This window comes from Pelodiscus sinensis, chromosome 11 (genome assembly GCF_052426305.1).
Source record: "Pelodiscus sinensis isolate ZL-2025 chromosome 11, ASM5242630v1, whole genome shotgun sequence".
Taxonomy (NCBI): domain Eukaryota; kingdom Metazoa; phylum Chordata; order Testudines; family Trionychidae; genus Pelodiscus; species Pelodiscus sinensis.
The window spans coordinates 25,488,444-25,507,090 of record NC_143062.1 but is presented as its reverse complement, the minus strand read 5'-3'; the positions used below and the strand labels follow the sequence as shown (position 1 = coordinate 25,507,090).

The 18,647-nt window shown below is 41.3% G+C and overlaps 1 protein-coding gene across 17 annotated transcripts in view; it reads right to left on the bottom strand.

Annotated features, from left to right (window-relative positions):
• SLMAP (sarcolemma associated protein) overlaps window positions 1-18,647 on the bottom strand; it is a 201,090-nt gene that overhangs the window by 78,249 nt on the left and 104,194 nt on the right. For all 17 annotated transcript variants that reach the window (XM_014577409.4, XM_014577410.4, XM_014577408.4 and 14 more), the window contains 4 exons: window positions 16,067-16,103; window positions 13,337-13,399; window positions 654-749; window positions 370-441 (listed from right to left, as the gene is read on the bottom strand). In XM_014577409.4, the coding sequence (XP_014432895.2) occupies window positions 370-441; window positions 654-749; window positions 13,337-13,399; window positions 16,067-16,103 (268 nt within the window). The remainder of the gene's footprint in view (window positions 1-369; window positions 442-653; window positions 750-13,336; window positions 13,400-16,066; window positions 16,104-18,647) is intronic.

Genomic DNA, 18,647 nt, shown 5'->3' with positions numbered 1-18,647 from the left:
TTTTTAAAATACAATCCAGGTTGTCACAAGACAAACAGCATCCTGGCAGGCTAACAGTAAACCAACTATCCAAAGCACATTTGCCCTTCTGTTTTTAAAACATCAGATGTCAAAGAATTATTCAAGTTTACATTTGAAAAATTTGCACTGTTGTGGGCATACCAGGAAACAGACAAGACAGAGGGTTGCAGTTTAATTAGGCCACAACTTTTTATTTGGCAGCCTGCATTCTGAACCCCTCATTCCCATCCACACCCCAGAGCAATGATTTAAATGAACCATAAACCTTTTCATTTCATTTTCCAAAAAACAGAAACTGAGCAATACCAGGTAAATCTTCTAGTAATTAATCTAAAGGAAAGTACCTACTTTTGAACAGGCTTGTAATTGGTTTCCCATGACTTCCAATCTTGATAGTAGCCTGTCTTCATCTATTAAAGCCTATTGGAAAATATAATAAATGTAAATTAGTAAAGTACTGGTAATTTTAAGTTAAACAAGTCTATTAGGAGTAATGTCTCCTATCCACTTCAGTGAGAAGACCAACCTTCAAACTTTACTCATATTTCTTAAGATAAATTAAAAGGTACAGTTTATAGCTCACTTCATATTAAGTTCTTAGGCCTGTACTCTAAGAGAAATCCTGCAGATACCTGCCAACTAGTATCTGAAGCCTCCTGTGTGACAGCAAGCAGCCGCTGGAGGGTGGCCAACTTCTGTTCCAACATTTGTTCTCGATGTAAGGCCTCCTGCAATGAAAAAGAAATGTAAGCATGTCAGTTCCAACTAACTATTTGGAAAAACAAAAGCATCACAATATTTAACCAAATAATGTTAAACTGAAAAAGGGGGCAGGGTGGGGAAGATTGGTAGATTTTAACTCATATTTTTTATCATTTTAAGTTACAGCAATGCAACAGCAAGTTGAAATTCATTTTCATTTATGTATATTCCAGTATATGTTTAAGCAAAAAGATGTTAAACTACAAGCTTAGATTCCTAAAAACATCTTTTTCATATCAGTTCCAAACACACTGAAGGACAGGTATTTTTGGTACAAGGAAACTTTGACAAAATTTCAGCAAGAAACTTGGGTTCTTATTTATAAAGGCTGGGAATAAAGTCCTATTACAAGTGATTTTGTGAGGTTATATTAGAAATCAATGTCAAAGTTAAAACTATATTCTGAAGTACACGGTTTAGGAAAATGTTACGTTATATCAATAAACAACATGGATCAGCTTTACTTCATACTGTGCACATTAGAAAAGTAATACCAATCACAGCACATTGCTTCTTACAATTTCAGATGAATAAAGAGATGAACTCAATTTCTACTCTGTGTAGGAACTAGTTTAATAGTGAACAAAAAATAACTTAGCGGTGACACCAAGAGAAGACTACTTATGTTCACATCATACATTTGCTGTAAATTTATTTGGAGAAATGGACTACAAAAAACAAGTTACAGAGGGGTATCCTTGTTAGTCTGTTTCAGCAAAAAACAACAAGGAGTCCTATGGCACCTTAAAGGCTAACAAACTCCTCAGATTCATCTGATGAAGTGGGCTCCAGAGCAAATAAATGTGTTAGTCTTTAAGGTGTCATAGGACTCAACGCTGGTTTAAAAAAAAAAAGATGACGACGAAAAAGAGCAAGAGGTATTCAGTGTGCCTAATGGACTAATTTTTATAAATTGTGTTAAAATATAATATTCTTAAATGAAATTTGACAATGCAAAAAAATCTGATATCCACTGTTCCCCATCAAAATATAGACCAGTAAATACTGATTTTAAAAATGCCATAAATTACCATATCAATAATATTTAAATAAAAATGTAATATGTAATTACATCTCTCAAAAACAGGAGCACTGATGTGCATGCAATATGTGAAGAATGACAACAGAAATAATGAAGTCAAAAGCAAGTTTTTCTAAGAACCAGGGTGTATTTTAAATATGAAGTATTATGCAGTAGCTTCTAACTGTCTTTACTGTTAAAATACATGAAAAATGCCAAACTAAAATTAAAAAAAAAAAAGATGGGCTATAAGAAAGGCTATATTTTTTCTTTCCACAGATGGAAGGATCATTCTGAGTTCACTATGGGCTTGCCTGTATGCCAAGATAGTGTGCTGTGAACCTGGTTCTGAATCTACAGAGCACCAGATTGCCGCACAGTAACATCCTACGTGGACACTGCTACAATCCAGTAAAAGATTTTGAGTAATGCTTAGCATACTATTTCAGAATGCAGTAATGCTAAGCCACAACACCAGACTATGACTTTCACTTCAGCTTTTATATAAAAATCCAATAATTAGTTTTACCTCATCTTTAAATTATTGACTGAATACAAACTACTTCTCTGAAGTGTGAGCCGCCACACTCAACTATGGATACTAAGTGAAGTATTGAGAGACAGTTTAAATGTCAACATTAACTATTTTATTGCTGAGCACATTATAGCAGGGTCAGTGGTGTGCTCATCCATTGCTGTTGATTGCTGAATGCAATGGTTGCTATTCGACTATGGCAAATGAGGCAGTGGGACAGCTGATTGCTGGGTGAAACACTAGGAAGTAAAGCTTTCCCCGTTCTTGCAAATCCCAAATCAATCCTGCCTTTGCCCACATGGTGCTAAGAAAGAGAAGCAGTGTGTATGTCACCACTAGTATCAAAACTCTCAATCACTTCTTGGATGTCCAAAACTCCAGACTAGCTCTCACTTTCACAGATACCAAATGCCCCATTTTTCATTAGCCCTCTTGTTAAAACTTCCAGTTCACATCTATTTCCTTACAAACCAAACCAACTAGTCCTATGTCAATATATATTTTAAAAAGTCACTGGGAGAATAAAAATATTTATTATATGGTGACCATATTTTCTGAACCAAAATAGGGACACATTAGCCATACCCCTAGTAATGTGAGATGAGAATATTCTCTGGAGAATCTTCTCCGAGAACAAGAATACATCAGAAATGCAACAAGGGTGAGAAAGCATATTTCCAATTGTTTGAAGACTCCTGCTTACATCAAGGAAAAGACAACAAAATTCTCAGAGTCCAGAAGCAGATCACCTCAACCATCAACTGCATCAACATCTATAGAACACTGTGATAGTGCTAGTGAATTTACATCACCACCTTCCACATCTAATTCTGCCAAGGTGTGTCACTCTGTAAGTTGCTACTTTCGTTCTATTAATGAAACTGAAAAAGTTTTGGATGAATTTTTTTGCACGAGATGTATTCTCATCAGGATTGCCTCTTTCACTGGTTGAAAATAAAGATTGGATTACTTTCATGCAAAAACTAAGACCATCTTACAAGATGCCATCCAGGTACACACTTTCTAACAAACTTTTGGAAGCTGAATATCAACGTGTTGATGCTCTTATAAAAACAAAAATTGCTGAAGCCTCTTCTCTTGCACTTCAGTGTGATGCCTGGAGCAACCGAAGGAATGATTCTGTTATAAATTTTATTATATCAACACCCAACCAGTGTTTTACAAGACAGTGGCAACCAATGTTGAACGCCATACTGCTAAGTATATGGCATTCCGTATGGAAGAAATAATGACAGAAATAGGCACTGAAAAATTTGGTGCCATTGTCACTGATAATGCTGCAGCAATGGTGAAATCCTTATCAATGATTAACGAAAAATACAATCACATTGCTATGTACACTTGTGCTGCTCATACGCTAATTTTGTTAATTGGTGACATCAGTAACTTAAAATCTGTTCAAGAAACTGAAGCTACCTGTAAAACTATTGTGAAGGAAATTAACAAACCGCAAGTTTTACGAGCTCATTTTACTGCATTTCAAAGAGAAAAAAAAAATCAAACTCGTGTACTTAAATTGCCAGTTAGAACTAGGTGGGGTTCCATTTTATATTGTTTGAAAAGCTTATTGAAATAAAAGAATGTCTTAAAATGCCTTGCTGTCCATGAAGATTTACAGACTAAACTGAGCAAACGTACCAGGAATTCAATCCCAGATGAAGATGTATTTTGGGTACGGGTCCAAAAACTACATGCACTGATAAGTCCTGTTGTTAAATGGATTATGCTGCTAGAATCTGATCAGCCAAAAATGAGCAAAGTTCCTGAATGTTTCGGGGAATTAAGCGATCATTTTGATAGGGTACTTCCCCCCCCCCCCAAAAACAGGATGTGATGAAAAGTTTTGAAAAAAGAAAAGATAGGGCTCTAAAAGACATTCACTATGCTGCAAATATTCTAGATCCAAAATTCAATGGTAAGTGCCTTACTAGAAATGAACAAAGACAAGGAACTGAATTCATTGATAAATTAGTCACATGAATGTATGGCACTGATCATTCAGCAAAAGTCACTGCAGAGCATCGTGCTAAAGAAGGGGTTTTTTTTTTTGGAAAATCATATTTAACAAAATCAGCTGGCTCAGTAGATGCAGTAACATGGTAGAAAGGTATTTGCTATGGATCATAATTAGGGAAAGCAGCGATCAACATTTTGAATATGCCACCAACAATGGCAGCAACTGAAAGAAGTTTCAGTATTTACAGTATCATTCATAATGCAAAAAGTATCAAGTTAACACAAGAAAGGGCAGGCAAGCTGACATTCATAGCACATAATATAAAGCTTCTTAAAAACCCAAATGATGTGCCATTGAAATCCCCAAGAGAAAAAAGGAAACAGAACCAGCGACATGAGGAAGAAGAAATTAATGATGCTGAAGAGAAACAAGAAGAAGTCGAATAAGAGAATATGTATAAGGAAGAAGAGATAGAAATATATGGGTCAGATTCAGAAAATGCAGATTCTGATTAGACTTGTATTCAATCCAGAAAGTTAAAAATATTTGCATCCTGCAACAGAAGATTTGTAATAAAAGTTATAGTAATTTAAACCTGTCTTTTTTTCTTTACTTTCCCGAATTTTCATTTTAACAATTGGAAACTTTCATGATTCTTGAAGTTTTAATTAAAGAAAGACATTATTATAAATAGTAAAATTCTTTAAAAACTATTTAACAAGTACTTAAGAGAAAATTCTCAACAATTATCCAGAACATTCTAGAGACTATTCTCCGACAGTTTAACATCACTACACACTCCTGACCTCATTAGCCATGCCCCCCAACTCCGCCCACCTGTCACAGGAAGTCTCACCATCTCAAGATGGACATATGATTGAAAAGGGTGTTATGTGACTCCTCTAAGAATTCCTCCCACCATCCTCTACCAACAGGGATGGGTTTGGGCCACATAGGAGCCCCCGGTCAAACTATACTGCAACTGCATTAACCTAGGCCTCAGACCTAGGGTTCCATGACACTGCAGTTCTAGGGGTTCAACCTCTATTCAAGATGAGGTCAAAGATCCGAGAGCTATTACTTTGCAGTGTAGATGGAGCCCCATTTGACTCAGGGCCTAGGAATCATCCAGAACTATCCCACAATTTCATGGGGAAACTTCCTTAGGACTCTTAATGGATGACATTTACCACTTCCAATTAACCGGTAATCAGAGGGGGCTGGGGCAGATCCCCACCTGATGCATGCAGGACTGCTCAGCCCCACAGAGGGACCACTGAAGACAAAGGTTGCTCTTGTCTGGAGCAGTCCCTGTCTGTGGGGGTCCTGCAGGCAAAAACAGTGCCATTGTCCAGAGCAGCCTCTCTCTGTGGGGAGTCCAACCTGCTGTGGACTAGGGATGTTAAAATGTAGTTAATTGACTAGTCGATGGAATTTCCCCATCAACTACTCAGCTAGTCGATAGGCATTTCAAAGGGGGAATGAGGAACTCCGTGTACAAACCAGGGCCACCAGGAAGTCCCGCTGACTCCAGGCTGCACGCAAGTGCCTGTTTGAAATGTACAAGAATCCCCAGCGGGAAACCTTGGGGTTTCAAAGCAGCAGCGCCCCACAGCTGATCCCCGGCTCAACTGTGCAGCGCTGCCGCTTTGAAGTACTCCTTCCCCCCTCTTTGCTGCCTCTATCTTATAGAGGCAGCAAGGGGTGGAAATCGACTAGTCAACTAGTTGACAGACTATCCGATAAGAAAATGCTTATCGGATAGTCGACTAGTCCTTAACATCTCTGTAGCCAGACAGGAACCCCCCTGTAACATCCATTTTTGCTTGCCTGGAGCACACAGAGCAGTACAAACCTTGAACAGAAGGCCCGGATATGCAGGCTGCTGTGACCCTGGATGGCTGTAAACAGAGATATGCTAATTGCTGACCAAGAGGCTGCCAAGGAGTGCCCTTGACTGAAACCTATATTGATAAGAACATACACTGTCCGGGGGGAGGAATCTCCTGCCCAGTAAAAAATGTCCAGTACTCACAATTTAATTCTCTCTCTTGCAAGTGTAAATTAAGTTGAAACTCTCTTGTAAGAACTGGCATCACAAAGACAGACCAACACAATTTGGCATCTTAGATAAGAAAGAGGATACGGGCCCCTATGGATATAAAGATGGGTCCAGCAGCACATTTACTCTGAGTGTCAATCTACCATCTATCTGCTGGTCGGGTTAGGTGATTGGCCTTCCGAAGTTCCACGGGGACGCTCACCTTGTATTCGTCTTTCCTAGGAATTGAGGGACCGGCCCTAGCTTGACCCGCTGGAGTGGAGAGGCACAGAAGGGGATAAAATTGTACCTGGATGTAGTCCTTTGTCTTAAGTGTACACATAAACTTAGAGCTCTTTAAAGATTAAGCTGTCACTTGGTACCATTATTTCTATTTTCTATCTTTATTTTCTTTTGTAACCATTTTTAAGATCTATATTTGCTAGCAGTTAAGAAATAGAGCAATAGCCATTGTAACCATATGATTTATAAGCTTCTTTAATAAACCTGTAACCGTTTAAGCTTTAACCTGACTCCTTCAGTTGCTGTAACAGAACCAAGCACAATTTAAAAGAACTTCAGGCGGTCATAAGGGACAGGTATAAGGAGAGCTTGGGCATTTGGATTGTGTTGCTTCCAGAGGACAGATCGGTTGGGGCATCTCTCAGTCTTCCCTAGGCTGCCCGCTGCAAAGGGATCCTGTATCCTAGCAGTTAAAATCTGAGATGTAATAAGCTCTTCCGATAAACTCTGGGGCGTCTGTCAGCCTGTTGGCTGCCCGCCGCGACCCCGGTCCTAGCGGTAAAGATACGGACGGGGCGCCCTTCAGCCTCCTAGGCTGCCCACTGCAATGAGACCTTGCGTCTCAGCAGTTGAAGACTTGGATGTCTGTCTGACACACACACACACACACACACACACACACACACACACACACACACACACACTTTCCTGACCATTGGCTGACAATCTCTACTGTGGACAGGGACTGCTCCAGAGGCAGCTAACAACTGGTGGCAGCCACAGTGTGACCTAACATTAACCAGTTAACTGATTAATAGGAATTTACATTTCTAATGAGATGTACTGCAACTGCATTTTTTTTAAGTCACTGCAAAACTATCAAGTATCCTCCATTTCCACACGCCATAATGACAATACTGAACTAACCATGACAATTACAGGGTGGAGAAGACCGTGTTACTAGCCCTCACCTCCATAACTTGAAAGGTACATTTCCCATGGAGATCAATGGGGCTGGGCTATTTTATATGTAAAGCTACTGAGAAATGTGTATGTCAATACCATGAAGGCAATGCCTATATTATGTAAATAATACCTAATAATAATTACCAAATGAGACCACTTACTAAACTTCTTACAAAAGGCCTGATCCAATTTAAACTTTAGGCGAGGATTGGGCCCAAAGCCATCTGTTGATATTTTCTAAGACCACTCAGTTAACATTTAGTCACCCTTCAAAAACATAAGGGACCAATTAGTAAAAGCCCCACTGCCTGGTAGACATGATCTTTGAAGAAAATTGGAGAGACTTTGAATTGACTACAGGCAGTCCCCGAGTTACGCGGATCCGACTTATGTCGGATCCGCAGTTACGAATGGGGTTTTTTTCGCCCCGGAAGACGGGAGCGGCGGGACGCCCACATGCGCCCCGGTCCCGCCGCCCGCGTCCTCCGGGGCGAGAAAAGCTGCTGCGCATCTCCCTGGTCTGCTGGGGGGGGGGGGAGAAGCCCCCCCCCCCAGCAAACCAGGAAGACGCTGAGCAAAGCCGCGGAGCTCGCGGGCAGCGGGAAAGCCCAGATGCGCAGCGGCTGTCTTTGCTCCCAGTCTCCCTGGTCTGCTGTCTCCAGCAGACCAGGGAGACGCGGAGCAAAGCCGCGGAGCAAAGCCACGGAGCACGTGAGCAGCGGGACAGCCCAGACGCGCCGCAGCTATCCCGCTGCCGGCGTCCTCCGAGGCTTTGCTCCCCATCTCTCTGGTCTGCTGCCGGCGTCCTCTGAGGCTTTGCTCCCCATCTCCCTGGTCTGCTGCCGGCGTCCTCTGAGGCTTTGCTCCCAGTCTCCCTGGTCTGCTGTCTCCAGCAAACCAGGGAGACGCGGAGCAAAGCCGCGGAGCACACGGGCAGCGGGACAGCCCAGACGCACTGCGGCTGTCCCGCTGCCGATGTCCTGCGAGGCTTTGCTCCCCATCTCTCTGGTCTGCTGGAGACAGCAGACCAGGGAGACTGGGAGCAAAGCCTCAGAGGACGCCGGCAGCGGGACAGCCGCGGTGCATCTGGGCTGTCCCGCTGCCCGTGTGCTCTGCGGCTTTGCTCCCCATCTCCCTGGTCTGCTGGTCTCCAGCAGACCAGGGAGATGCGGAGCAAAGCCGCGGAGGACCCGGGCGGCGGGACCGCGGTGCGTCTCGGTCCACCGCCCGCGTCTCCCTGGTCTGCTGGGGCGGGGGGGGGGGGCGCGCAGCTAGTGCACTCCACACCCCAGAAGACCAGGCTTTTCTCCGGCCTGTGGTAGAGCAGCTGAGGCGCTGCCAGTTGGTCCCGCAGTGCCGCTCTGGGCGCTACTGGAGCAACCCGGCAGCACCCCAGCTGCTCTGCCCCGGGCTTCCTGGAATCAGCCGCTGATCAGTTTCAGCAGCAGCTGACTTGGGGACGCCTGGGGTTCTTAAGTTGAATCTGTATGCAAGTCGGAACTGGCGTCCAGATTCAGCCTGTTGAAACTGATCAGCGGCTGATTCCAGGAAGCCCGGGGTAGAGCAACTCTGCCTCGGGCTTCGAGTGGTCAGCCGCTGGTCAGTTTCAGAGGCTAATTGGGGCTTTAAAATCAACGAACTCTAGAACCCCAGAAAAGTAAATTTGGCCTATGGGAAGCCCTGAACCTCAGTCCTCCCTGTCCTTTCCCCTCACCCTTTGGGGCTTGAGGGCCAGAGACATGAGGTGTGTCTGTGAAGAGGTGAGATGTTTTGGCTTCCAGTTTCAAGGGATTTGTTTTTCTGGTTTTGGGCTGGACGTTGCCTAGACCTGATCGGAGTTAGCTGTGATAACGTATTTGAGTTATTCTGATATGAGTGAAAGCACTGCTATCAGAAGTACAGGCAGTCCCCGGGTTACGTACCCACCTGAAGCGGGAAGGGGACTGCTCCAGCCCACCCAGTTAACTGATCAACCAAGATTTTACATCCCTACATTCTACGCAGTAAATAGAGGTATTAAGCAATTCAGTGCCATATTAAAAGTGATCAGAAAAGACACACACACACACGTAGACAGATGTGCACACACACAGAAAAACTTCATTAGGATATAGATGTCTAGATTAAAGGAGATAAGCCAGGGATGTAAAAAAAAAAAAAATCGCTTAAAAATCATTTAACTGGTTAACCAATTTAACTAGTTAACCACCAGCCGTGAATGGTGGGGAGCTGCTCTGTCCCAGGTCCCACACCGAGCTGTGGTGGGTTGGGAGGGGGTAAAGAGCCTGCTACCACCTGCCAGGCCCTCTGATTAACCAACTGCCCAGTAAAGTTAATGCTTAACAGATAACTGGTTAACTTTTTACATTCCTAAGGTAAGAGGGAAATTATTTCCTGACATAATAAGTAGGCCCACTTTCTGCAATTCCTTATTTCCTAAACAAAATCTAGTTACATGCAGCAAGCTAGGAGGAGGAAAGTAATGTAAATAATATTAACTGAGCACTAGAAAAGTACTGGTTTTATAAATATTTACCAAAATAAAAAATAAATGCACCCCTACAAACAGCCCCCGGCTCCCTGTGCTCCCTGTAAAAAATCCTAAGTAGGTGCTCACACCACAGTAAACAAGCAATAACTGCTGAAATCAGTTACACCTACATGAAACCAGTGTCAGTGAGAACAAAGTCAGAGCCTTGTGTCCTCAATAAAGTTTACAGTAGGCACTTTCCTCAACTTTAGTACAACTAGCCACTCCATTAAGTAAGTTTAGGTGAAAAACCAGTTTCTAAACAAATAGTTTTTAACTTTCTCCTTCAAGCCACTAGATGGTGCAATTTAACCTTCTCTAGTGAAAGAAGCTTGGAGCTAAATGCTAAGTCAAAAAACTTGGAGATGATATTTGGCAGGAAGAATTCTCTACCTGAGATTCTCAAAGCAGATGACTGTATCTGCAAAAAAATGTATACAAATAGCAATGTATACACATTTACAGTACACACATATCATGCTCAATATAATCAATAAATGAAACCGTTATCTGCAATTCAACTATCTTTTTGAAAACATTAATTGCTATAACAAAAAACAGGACTATGTAAGCACTTTAAAGACTAACAAGATAGTTTATTAGGTGATGAGCTTTTGTGGGCCAGACCCACTTCCTCAGATCAAATAGTGGAAGAAAATTGTCACAACCATATATACCAAAGGATACAATTTAAAAAAATGAACACATATGAAAAGGACAAATCAAATTTCAGAACAGAAGGGGAATGGGGGGGCGGGAGGTAAATGTCTGAGAGCTAACGATATTAGAGGTGATAATTGGGGAAGCTATCTTTGTAATGGGTAAGATAATTAGAGTCTTTATTCAAACTTAAGTGTAAAGTGTCTAATTTAAGCATGCTTTACAATTAAGTTTGAATAAAGACTCTAATTATCTTACCCATTACAAAGATAGCTTCCCCAATTATCACCTCTAATATCATTAGCTCTCAGACATTTACCTCCCGCCCCCCATTCCCCTTCTGTTCCGAAATTTGATTTGTCCTTTTCATAGGTGTTCATTTTTTTAAATTGTATCCTTTGGTATATATTGTTATGACAATTTTCTTCCACTATTTAATCTGAGGAAGTAGGTCTGGCCCACGAAAGCTCATCACCTAATAAACCATCTGGTTAGTCTTTAAAGTGCTACATAGTCCTGTTTTTTGTTTCAGCTACACCATACAAACACGGATACATTTCTATCATTAATTACTATAAGGAGAGATATTTCTCCTCCACCCAAAAATCTAAATTACACCTTTTTTAGAAATAAAAAAATTTACTTTGTAAAAATCTTTATATAAACTGACGGATGACCTTATAGGTATATGGGCAGTATTTTATCCAATGATCTTAAGCTTTGCCCACATGCTAGCGGTCTAAATGATCACTATATGTGGGATCAGGAAGGAATTTCTCTTGGGTCAGGTTGGCAGCTTCGGGCACAGATCATTTGCAGGCTTAAACTAGTGTAAATGGTAGATTCTCTGTAACTCTGAAATTTTTAAATCAGGAGTGGGGAACTTCAGGCCCAGGGGCCAGATACAGCCTCTGGCTTGTCTGGATCCTGCCCCCAAGGCTCAGGGCTCCCTCTCCCTAGCATTAGGGAGCCCACACTGGTGCTCCAGCCCATTAACACTCCCCATGGAACTGGAGCACACAAAATTTACTAGCCTGAGCTCACCTAGGCTCAGGTGTGTGAGAGGAATATGGGGAATGTCTCATTTGGGGGTCATATCAACGAGGATTTGTTTGGGGTTTTTTGCTTCTCACTTATGTGTGGCCCCCAACTGATTTTTCTGTGGCTCAGTGGCCCCCAACCCAAAAAAGGGTCCCCATCCCTGCTTTAAATCATGATTTGAGGGCTTCAGTAACTCAAGGCAGAGGTTAGGGGTCTACTATACGAGTAGGTGGATGAAGTTCTGTGTTCTGCAATGTGCAGGAGGTCAGACTAGATGATCATGATCGTTCCTTCTGACCTTGAAGTATGAGAGGCTACCTAAACTTTTTCGGTTTTCAGAGAACTGAGAGATTTACTAGGTGAAGCCTAAAATAGAAAATGCAATGATTTAGAAATAAGACTGCCTAGCGTATTGCTGGTCAGGTGACATTAGTCCAAATTACAGATCCAAATCACCTGTGGTTACTCTTGGTACTTCCCATCAAATCAGTCTGACAGCACCAGCTGTTTGAAAAACTGAGAAATCCACATTTCCTTTTAATAGAGGAATGCAACCAAGCACATTTTTGCCTTTTACCTCAGAGTAGCTTTATGTACCAGAATTATTTGGTACTAACAGCAAGAAGGTGGTAAGATGCTTTTGCATGCCTTAGAGGAACTTTAGGAAGCATTTCTAAAAATATATACAAGTTCAACAAATGCAACTATCATTATCAACCTCACAGATTATTCACAGAAATTCACAGTTTAGAACAAAAGCTACTTCCTAGTTCCAGAATCAGAAGGAAATATGCCACACATGCAAGCTAATCCATTATCCTTTCCCCCTACATCTGTTCTAAAAGCTAGAAATTGCTTTAAAAGATGACTTGTCCTCTCATTGAACTATACTTTTCCTACCACCAACCAATCTACATAATCTATATTTACATTACAACTTGTAAAAAGGGAACAAAAATAAAGAGAAAAATCTATTAAAAGAAAAATGGTGGTTAAGTGACAGATAAATTAATTCTTAAAAAACCCACAGTGCTATGTTAATGCAATTTAGTAATTCCCATTCACATTCTTCCATGAGTTTTTTTCTTGTTATACTACTAAAAAGCTTCACAGGCAGTCCTGTAATAATTTTCAAGTATTAAAGCGTTTCCAAAGCAGAATTATAAATAAAAGAAGGATGGAGTACAGCTCTATTTTTCTGGAGATGTATATGAAACCACTTTCAAATCTGCAGGTAGGTGCACATACAGAATTCTGTACTTATGCAAGCCAAATAATTTCATCTGTAAAAATATTAAAGGAAATGATACCATATAAGAACAATTACCATATATTTTACACTGTTCTCATCAGAGAAGTCAATGAATTCTTAACTGTTAGTGTTTATAAACTAAATCGTACTTTGAACATAAACAGATATACATATTACATATGAAAGATTTACCTTTTGAATAAAGATTAACTACTTGGTTATGTTAAATGCATAATGTATCAAATTAATGAATAAAAAGAATGACTTCACAGAAAAACAATTTTACCTGTAGATACTGAGAGAGCTGAAACAGTTCCTGAGAATACATACTGGGAGTGTTAGCAGCAACCTATGAAATAAGAAAATATTAAAATCATGTTGGGTATTTTACATCAGACAATTCAAAGTCTATCTGTAAATATTTAAGAAAGATCACGGCCTACAATATTTTTTTTCTCTTAGCACCTTTACAATTATACCATTATTATTGTTTATTGTTTGTATTACAATACTACCAAAAGGCCCAACCAGGACTGAGGCCCCTACGCGAGGCTCTGTACAAAACACTTACTGAGAAAAATCACTGCCCCAAAGAGTTTATGATCTAAATTAAAAAAACACACAAAAAGGCTTGGAAGGCAATAGATGCACAAAGGTGAAACAATTTGCACAAGATAATGCAGAAGGTTGGGTCAATGCTGGATATGAAACCCAGGTCTCCTGACTGCTAGAGCATGCTACCTCCTCATGATATATTCTGTTCTAAACAAAGAATCAGTCTCCATAAGGTTCTTCTACAACTCAGAGTAAGTGGCAGGCAATATCTACTATATGATTTTTGAAAAGTTCTATTTGAATAGCAGCTGACTGCTCTTAACATTATGTGATGTCCACCCAGCATGCTGAATGGTCATGGAAGAAAATCAGCAATGGACTAGGGTTGCCAGGTGTCCGGTTTTCACCCGGACTGTCCAGTATTTGTGGGCTCCGACCAGTAAAAAACCCAGGAAATACTGGACATGTGCAATGTCCGGTATTTTACATTCCCCTGGAATGGAAGCCCGGCGGGGACAATTTTCCCCTGCCATATCTGGCAGGGATGGGGGCGTGAGGAGTGCGGCAGAGTCTAGCGAAGGGGGGGCAGGAGGCGGCACGTGCCAGGCGCCACACTAGGGGGGGCGCCAGGCTGGGCTGAGAGCGTAGCATGCACTGCTCTGGCCCATGTGACCAGCAGAGACTGGGAACTGGCCACATGATGCCTCCCTGTACGCACTGTGAGCAGAGGCAGCAGAGCCGGGCAACAGAAGCAGCCAATTTACAAGTCAGATTGTTTCTCCATGCCTGGCTCTGCAGGGGGGAGATTTGATTGGGATGGAGGCTCCCGATGCTGGGGATGCCTGCCTCAGGGGGAAGAGGGAGTGCATTGGGATGTGGAGGGGGGGAGAGTGCTAGGGGAGCCTGGCTCTGAGGCAGGAGTTAGTGCATTGGGATGGGGGGGACACTAGGTGGGCCTGGCTCTGATGCAGGGGTGAGTGCATTGGGATGAGGGGCACGGGGGGGGGTCCTGGCTCTGATGCAGGGGTGAGTGCATTGGGATGGGGAGACTGGGGGGGCCTGGCTCAGGGGGAGGGGTGGGTGCATTGCAGGTTAGTGTGTGGTCCCAAACTGGAGAGAGTGGTACAACTTTTGCTTAACAACTTTCGCTCTCCACCCCCCCATTTTTCTCTTTTTGATTAACAACTTTGGTCTCACCCCATTTTTTCCTTAACAGAATTTTTTCCTGGTGTTGGGGTTGTGTTTTTTTTTGTTTGTTTGTTTGCGGGGTAGGGTGTTCGGTATTTTTTGTTAAACCATCTGGCAACCCTATAATGGACTGATTTAAATGAAAGATTAAAAGCAATTCAGTTAAAATATTGGGCATTTACAATCTATGTTTTGCAACATGCTAAGGATCCCAAAGTTTTCTGTTGAGTTTTGTTTGACAACGCCTCTTTCATAAGGAGGCTTTAGAGTCTGGAATGAACCAACTTACAGGAAGAACTGCAAAGAGCAGAAAGTCTCTCTCCCAATCATATTAAATTCTCTCCAGCTCCATAAAGAGCAGAAAACTCACTGGGGAAAAGAAAATGCACCTTTGCTTCAGTACCTGATTTGCCCTAAGATTCTAAATGGGTGGAGAGATCTCAGTTAAGTTGGGGGTTTTGGTTAACTGGGAAATATATAAGCAATACTTAAAACAGTAATATTAACAACAACAACAACAACAACAACACTGCCAGACAGACTGAAAGGGAAAAGGAACAGGTTCATAAAGACACGTTGTCAGGCAGAGGAATCAGGTCATTTATAGCCTTGGGTAAGGGCAGGTAGAGGATTGAGGTATATGTGCACACCCCAAACTGTCAACTCATAGTTAAAAGTAAATATATGTTCTTGTCACTTCACGGCTCCTAATCCAATCTCATCACCTCTTAACCACCGAGTAAAGGGCTCCATAACAATTTTCAAATGCATAGGATATCACAGCCTTATATTTTTTAAAGGTACAATTTTATCACTCTCCTCTACTGTGACAGCTAATGTTCTGTCCTTCTTAAAGCCTACGGTGTCTCACACTTCAAACCACAGAACATGCTGCAGCAAAAGCCATATTCTATGGCACTCATTTTGCTCACATCACTCCCCTTTTGGAGCCTCTCACTGCCTTAAACTTAAATTCAAGCTTCTGGTTATCACCTTTGATGCCCTGATGCCCATCTCTATTTACTCAGGCATACTGTGCTTTGAGTTATTTTATCTATTTTTCCACCCCTGGCGACCAGTGAATCAAGTAGAGTATTTACATACCATAACAACTCACACTGTCATGCATATACTTTGTCATACTAAAAGAAAAGTGTTTACATTTTTTAAACAGTAAAAATACAAAGCCATGTAAAATAGCCCAATGTAAGGCACAGCTACAAATGGTTAGATTTTCATCAATTTTAATAGAGCAAGAGTACAGATGACGTACCTTGTCAACAGGACTTGGTAGTGGAGCATGGATGACACTGGAAAAAGAATTGTTTAAAGACTTATTTTTCAGTAACAGAATTATGCCAACAAATATCAAGTACAGAACAGTAGTTCAAAAATCCAAAAAGCTATCAACATTCCTGTGACTGTTCAACTTAAGTCATTCTCCATTTTAAGTTTTTTCTTAGGGTGTGTCTACACAGCAGGGTGTAACTCAAAAAAGCTATGCAAAATGAGCTATATCCATTGCATAGTTTATTTTGAAATAGTTTATTTCTAAATTGGGAGCATCTACACAGCATTTATTTCAAAATAGAGGACTCTTTCTCCGACTTTGCTTTCTCCTTGTACAATAATGGTTACAAGAGTCAGAGTAAGAAGTTCTCCAGCTTGACAGTATTTTGACATTTTGAATTAACTGCCTGCTCTGTAGACATGGACTAAGTTATTTCGAAATAACGCTAGTTATTTCAAAATAATGTTGCTGTGTAGACATACCCTTAAAAAACAGTGAGAAGTTGCAAATACTACTTTTTACATCTTATGCTCATAACCATTTTGTCAAATGGTACTTTGAACTACAATTTTTACATTTAGCTTTCAGTTCTAATCTAAAAATTCAACACATTAGTGAGCCACTTTCTAAAACCTTGATCACGATTTTTATATCATATATTAGATAACATTTTATGTTTTTTGAAAATAAAGTAGATTTGTTTAAGTTCAAATGCAATTTACATGTAGAAATGAGTTACATGGACAAAATCATGCACTTAAATCCACTAGATAGATCACCCTAACATACAACTTTATTGATGAAGAAAAAGTTACATAAAAAGTTAATGAGCTAATTTTGGCCAAGGACATAGCTACTTTTTTGTACAATTTCACATTTGAAGAACAAGAGCAATTTATGTAACTGCCTAATTTTAACCAGTAGTTTCGTTGGTCCCAGGATATTAGGGTCACAAGGTGTTTACGGTAGTATCTTTTCTTGGATCTGATGATGTTGGTGAGAGTTTCTGTTTCCACAGAGCACTTCTTCAAGTCGGCAAAAGGTATTCAACATCATTGCTAAATACAAGATGGAATGGATTGTTTAGTCTTAGTTAACACATTTCAATGGACCATTCAAGGTAACGAGACCTAGTAACAACTACTTCAGTGACAAGAAAGAAAGTGGTGGGGTGGGCGGGGGCAGGGGGTGGAGATGGTGGTGGTGGTGGTGGTTAATAGGTTACAGATTGTTTTAATAAGAAGCCATAAATCCAATCTCTCTATTCAATCCATGATTTTTAGTATCTAATATGAATTTAAGGTCAAAAGCTTGTCCCCATCTTAAACAAAATCTTTCCTGAACTTCCCCTTCCCCTGACACACGTAATGAAAGCAGCACCAAACCATGAAAGAACAGATGCAGACTTGAGAACATATAGGGTTGACAGGTTTTGAACCAGACAGTCCAGTATTTGAGCTTTCTGTTCAGGAAACGAATTGAGAAAATATAAATGAGAAAATATAAGTGTCCGGTATTTTCTAAATAAGATGCAATGTAGATGGTGATGTAATGTCAAGTGTGTCCAGTATTTTTGTTGAAACCATCTGGTAACCCTAAGGACATATCTGCTACAGCTATCAACATCTTTCAAGATCCACACATGCCAGATTTACCAATCACAAAATATGGCCTACATCATGCAGTGCACTAAATAGCCCTAATAGCAACTGTGTGGGTGAACAAGACCACTGCTATGCTCTTGAATGAATTCACACACAAAAACAAGATGCACACATCGCGTTATCTGTGGGTGAACATCTCTCACAAAACAGTCATTCTATATCTGACTTATCAGTCCCCATTCTCAAAGGAACTGACAAAACACTTTGAAAAGACAAGCCTAGGAGCTTAACTTTGCAAAACACTGAAAATCATGGACTGACTACAGGCTTGTACGCAGGAAGGATCTCCCAAGTAAGCATGCTCTGGCAGTCAGAGGAAGGCAGGAGCGGTGCACTGCCCAAGCCTCCCTCCCCCATGCTCTGACCAGCTGGGGGAAGGCTGAGGCTGATTTCCCTGCTTACTTGGGGGACCATAAGGAATGCATTCACATTTTTGCAGTCCACATTTACCAAAAAGCACCCCACCACCCACAGAAACTCTTGTGTATGGGCCTGGATTAGAGACACTAGATTTATGGTTTATTAAAATGATGTATAAGCTACTAACAACCTCCTCCCAGCTGTTCCTTCCCTTCATTTGTTCCCCATGCCTGGAGGAATGTCAATGGGCCACTTTACTGTACATGGTCCCCTGTAATTTGTTAGCTACTCAAGATAAAACAATCTGTTCCACCTCACATTTAACAGCAACACACTGAGGGCAAGCGTATACTTAAAATGCTGCCTCGGCACAACCACACCATTGCAAATGGGCTGCTGCTCAAGCACTTTAATGAAGACACTGTAAGCTGAAGTAAGAGCACTCCCCTGTTAGCACAGCTAATCCACTTCCATGAGAAGTGATAGTTATGTTGGTGGGAGAAGCACTCTCACATACAGAGTGTTGTTTACACATGAGT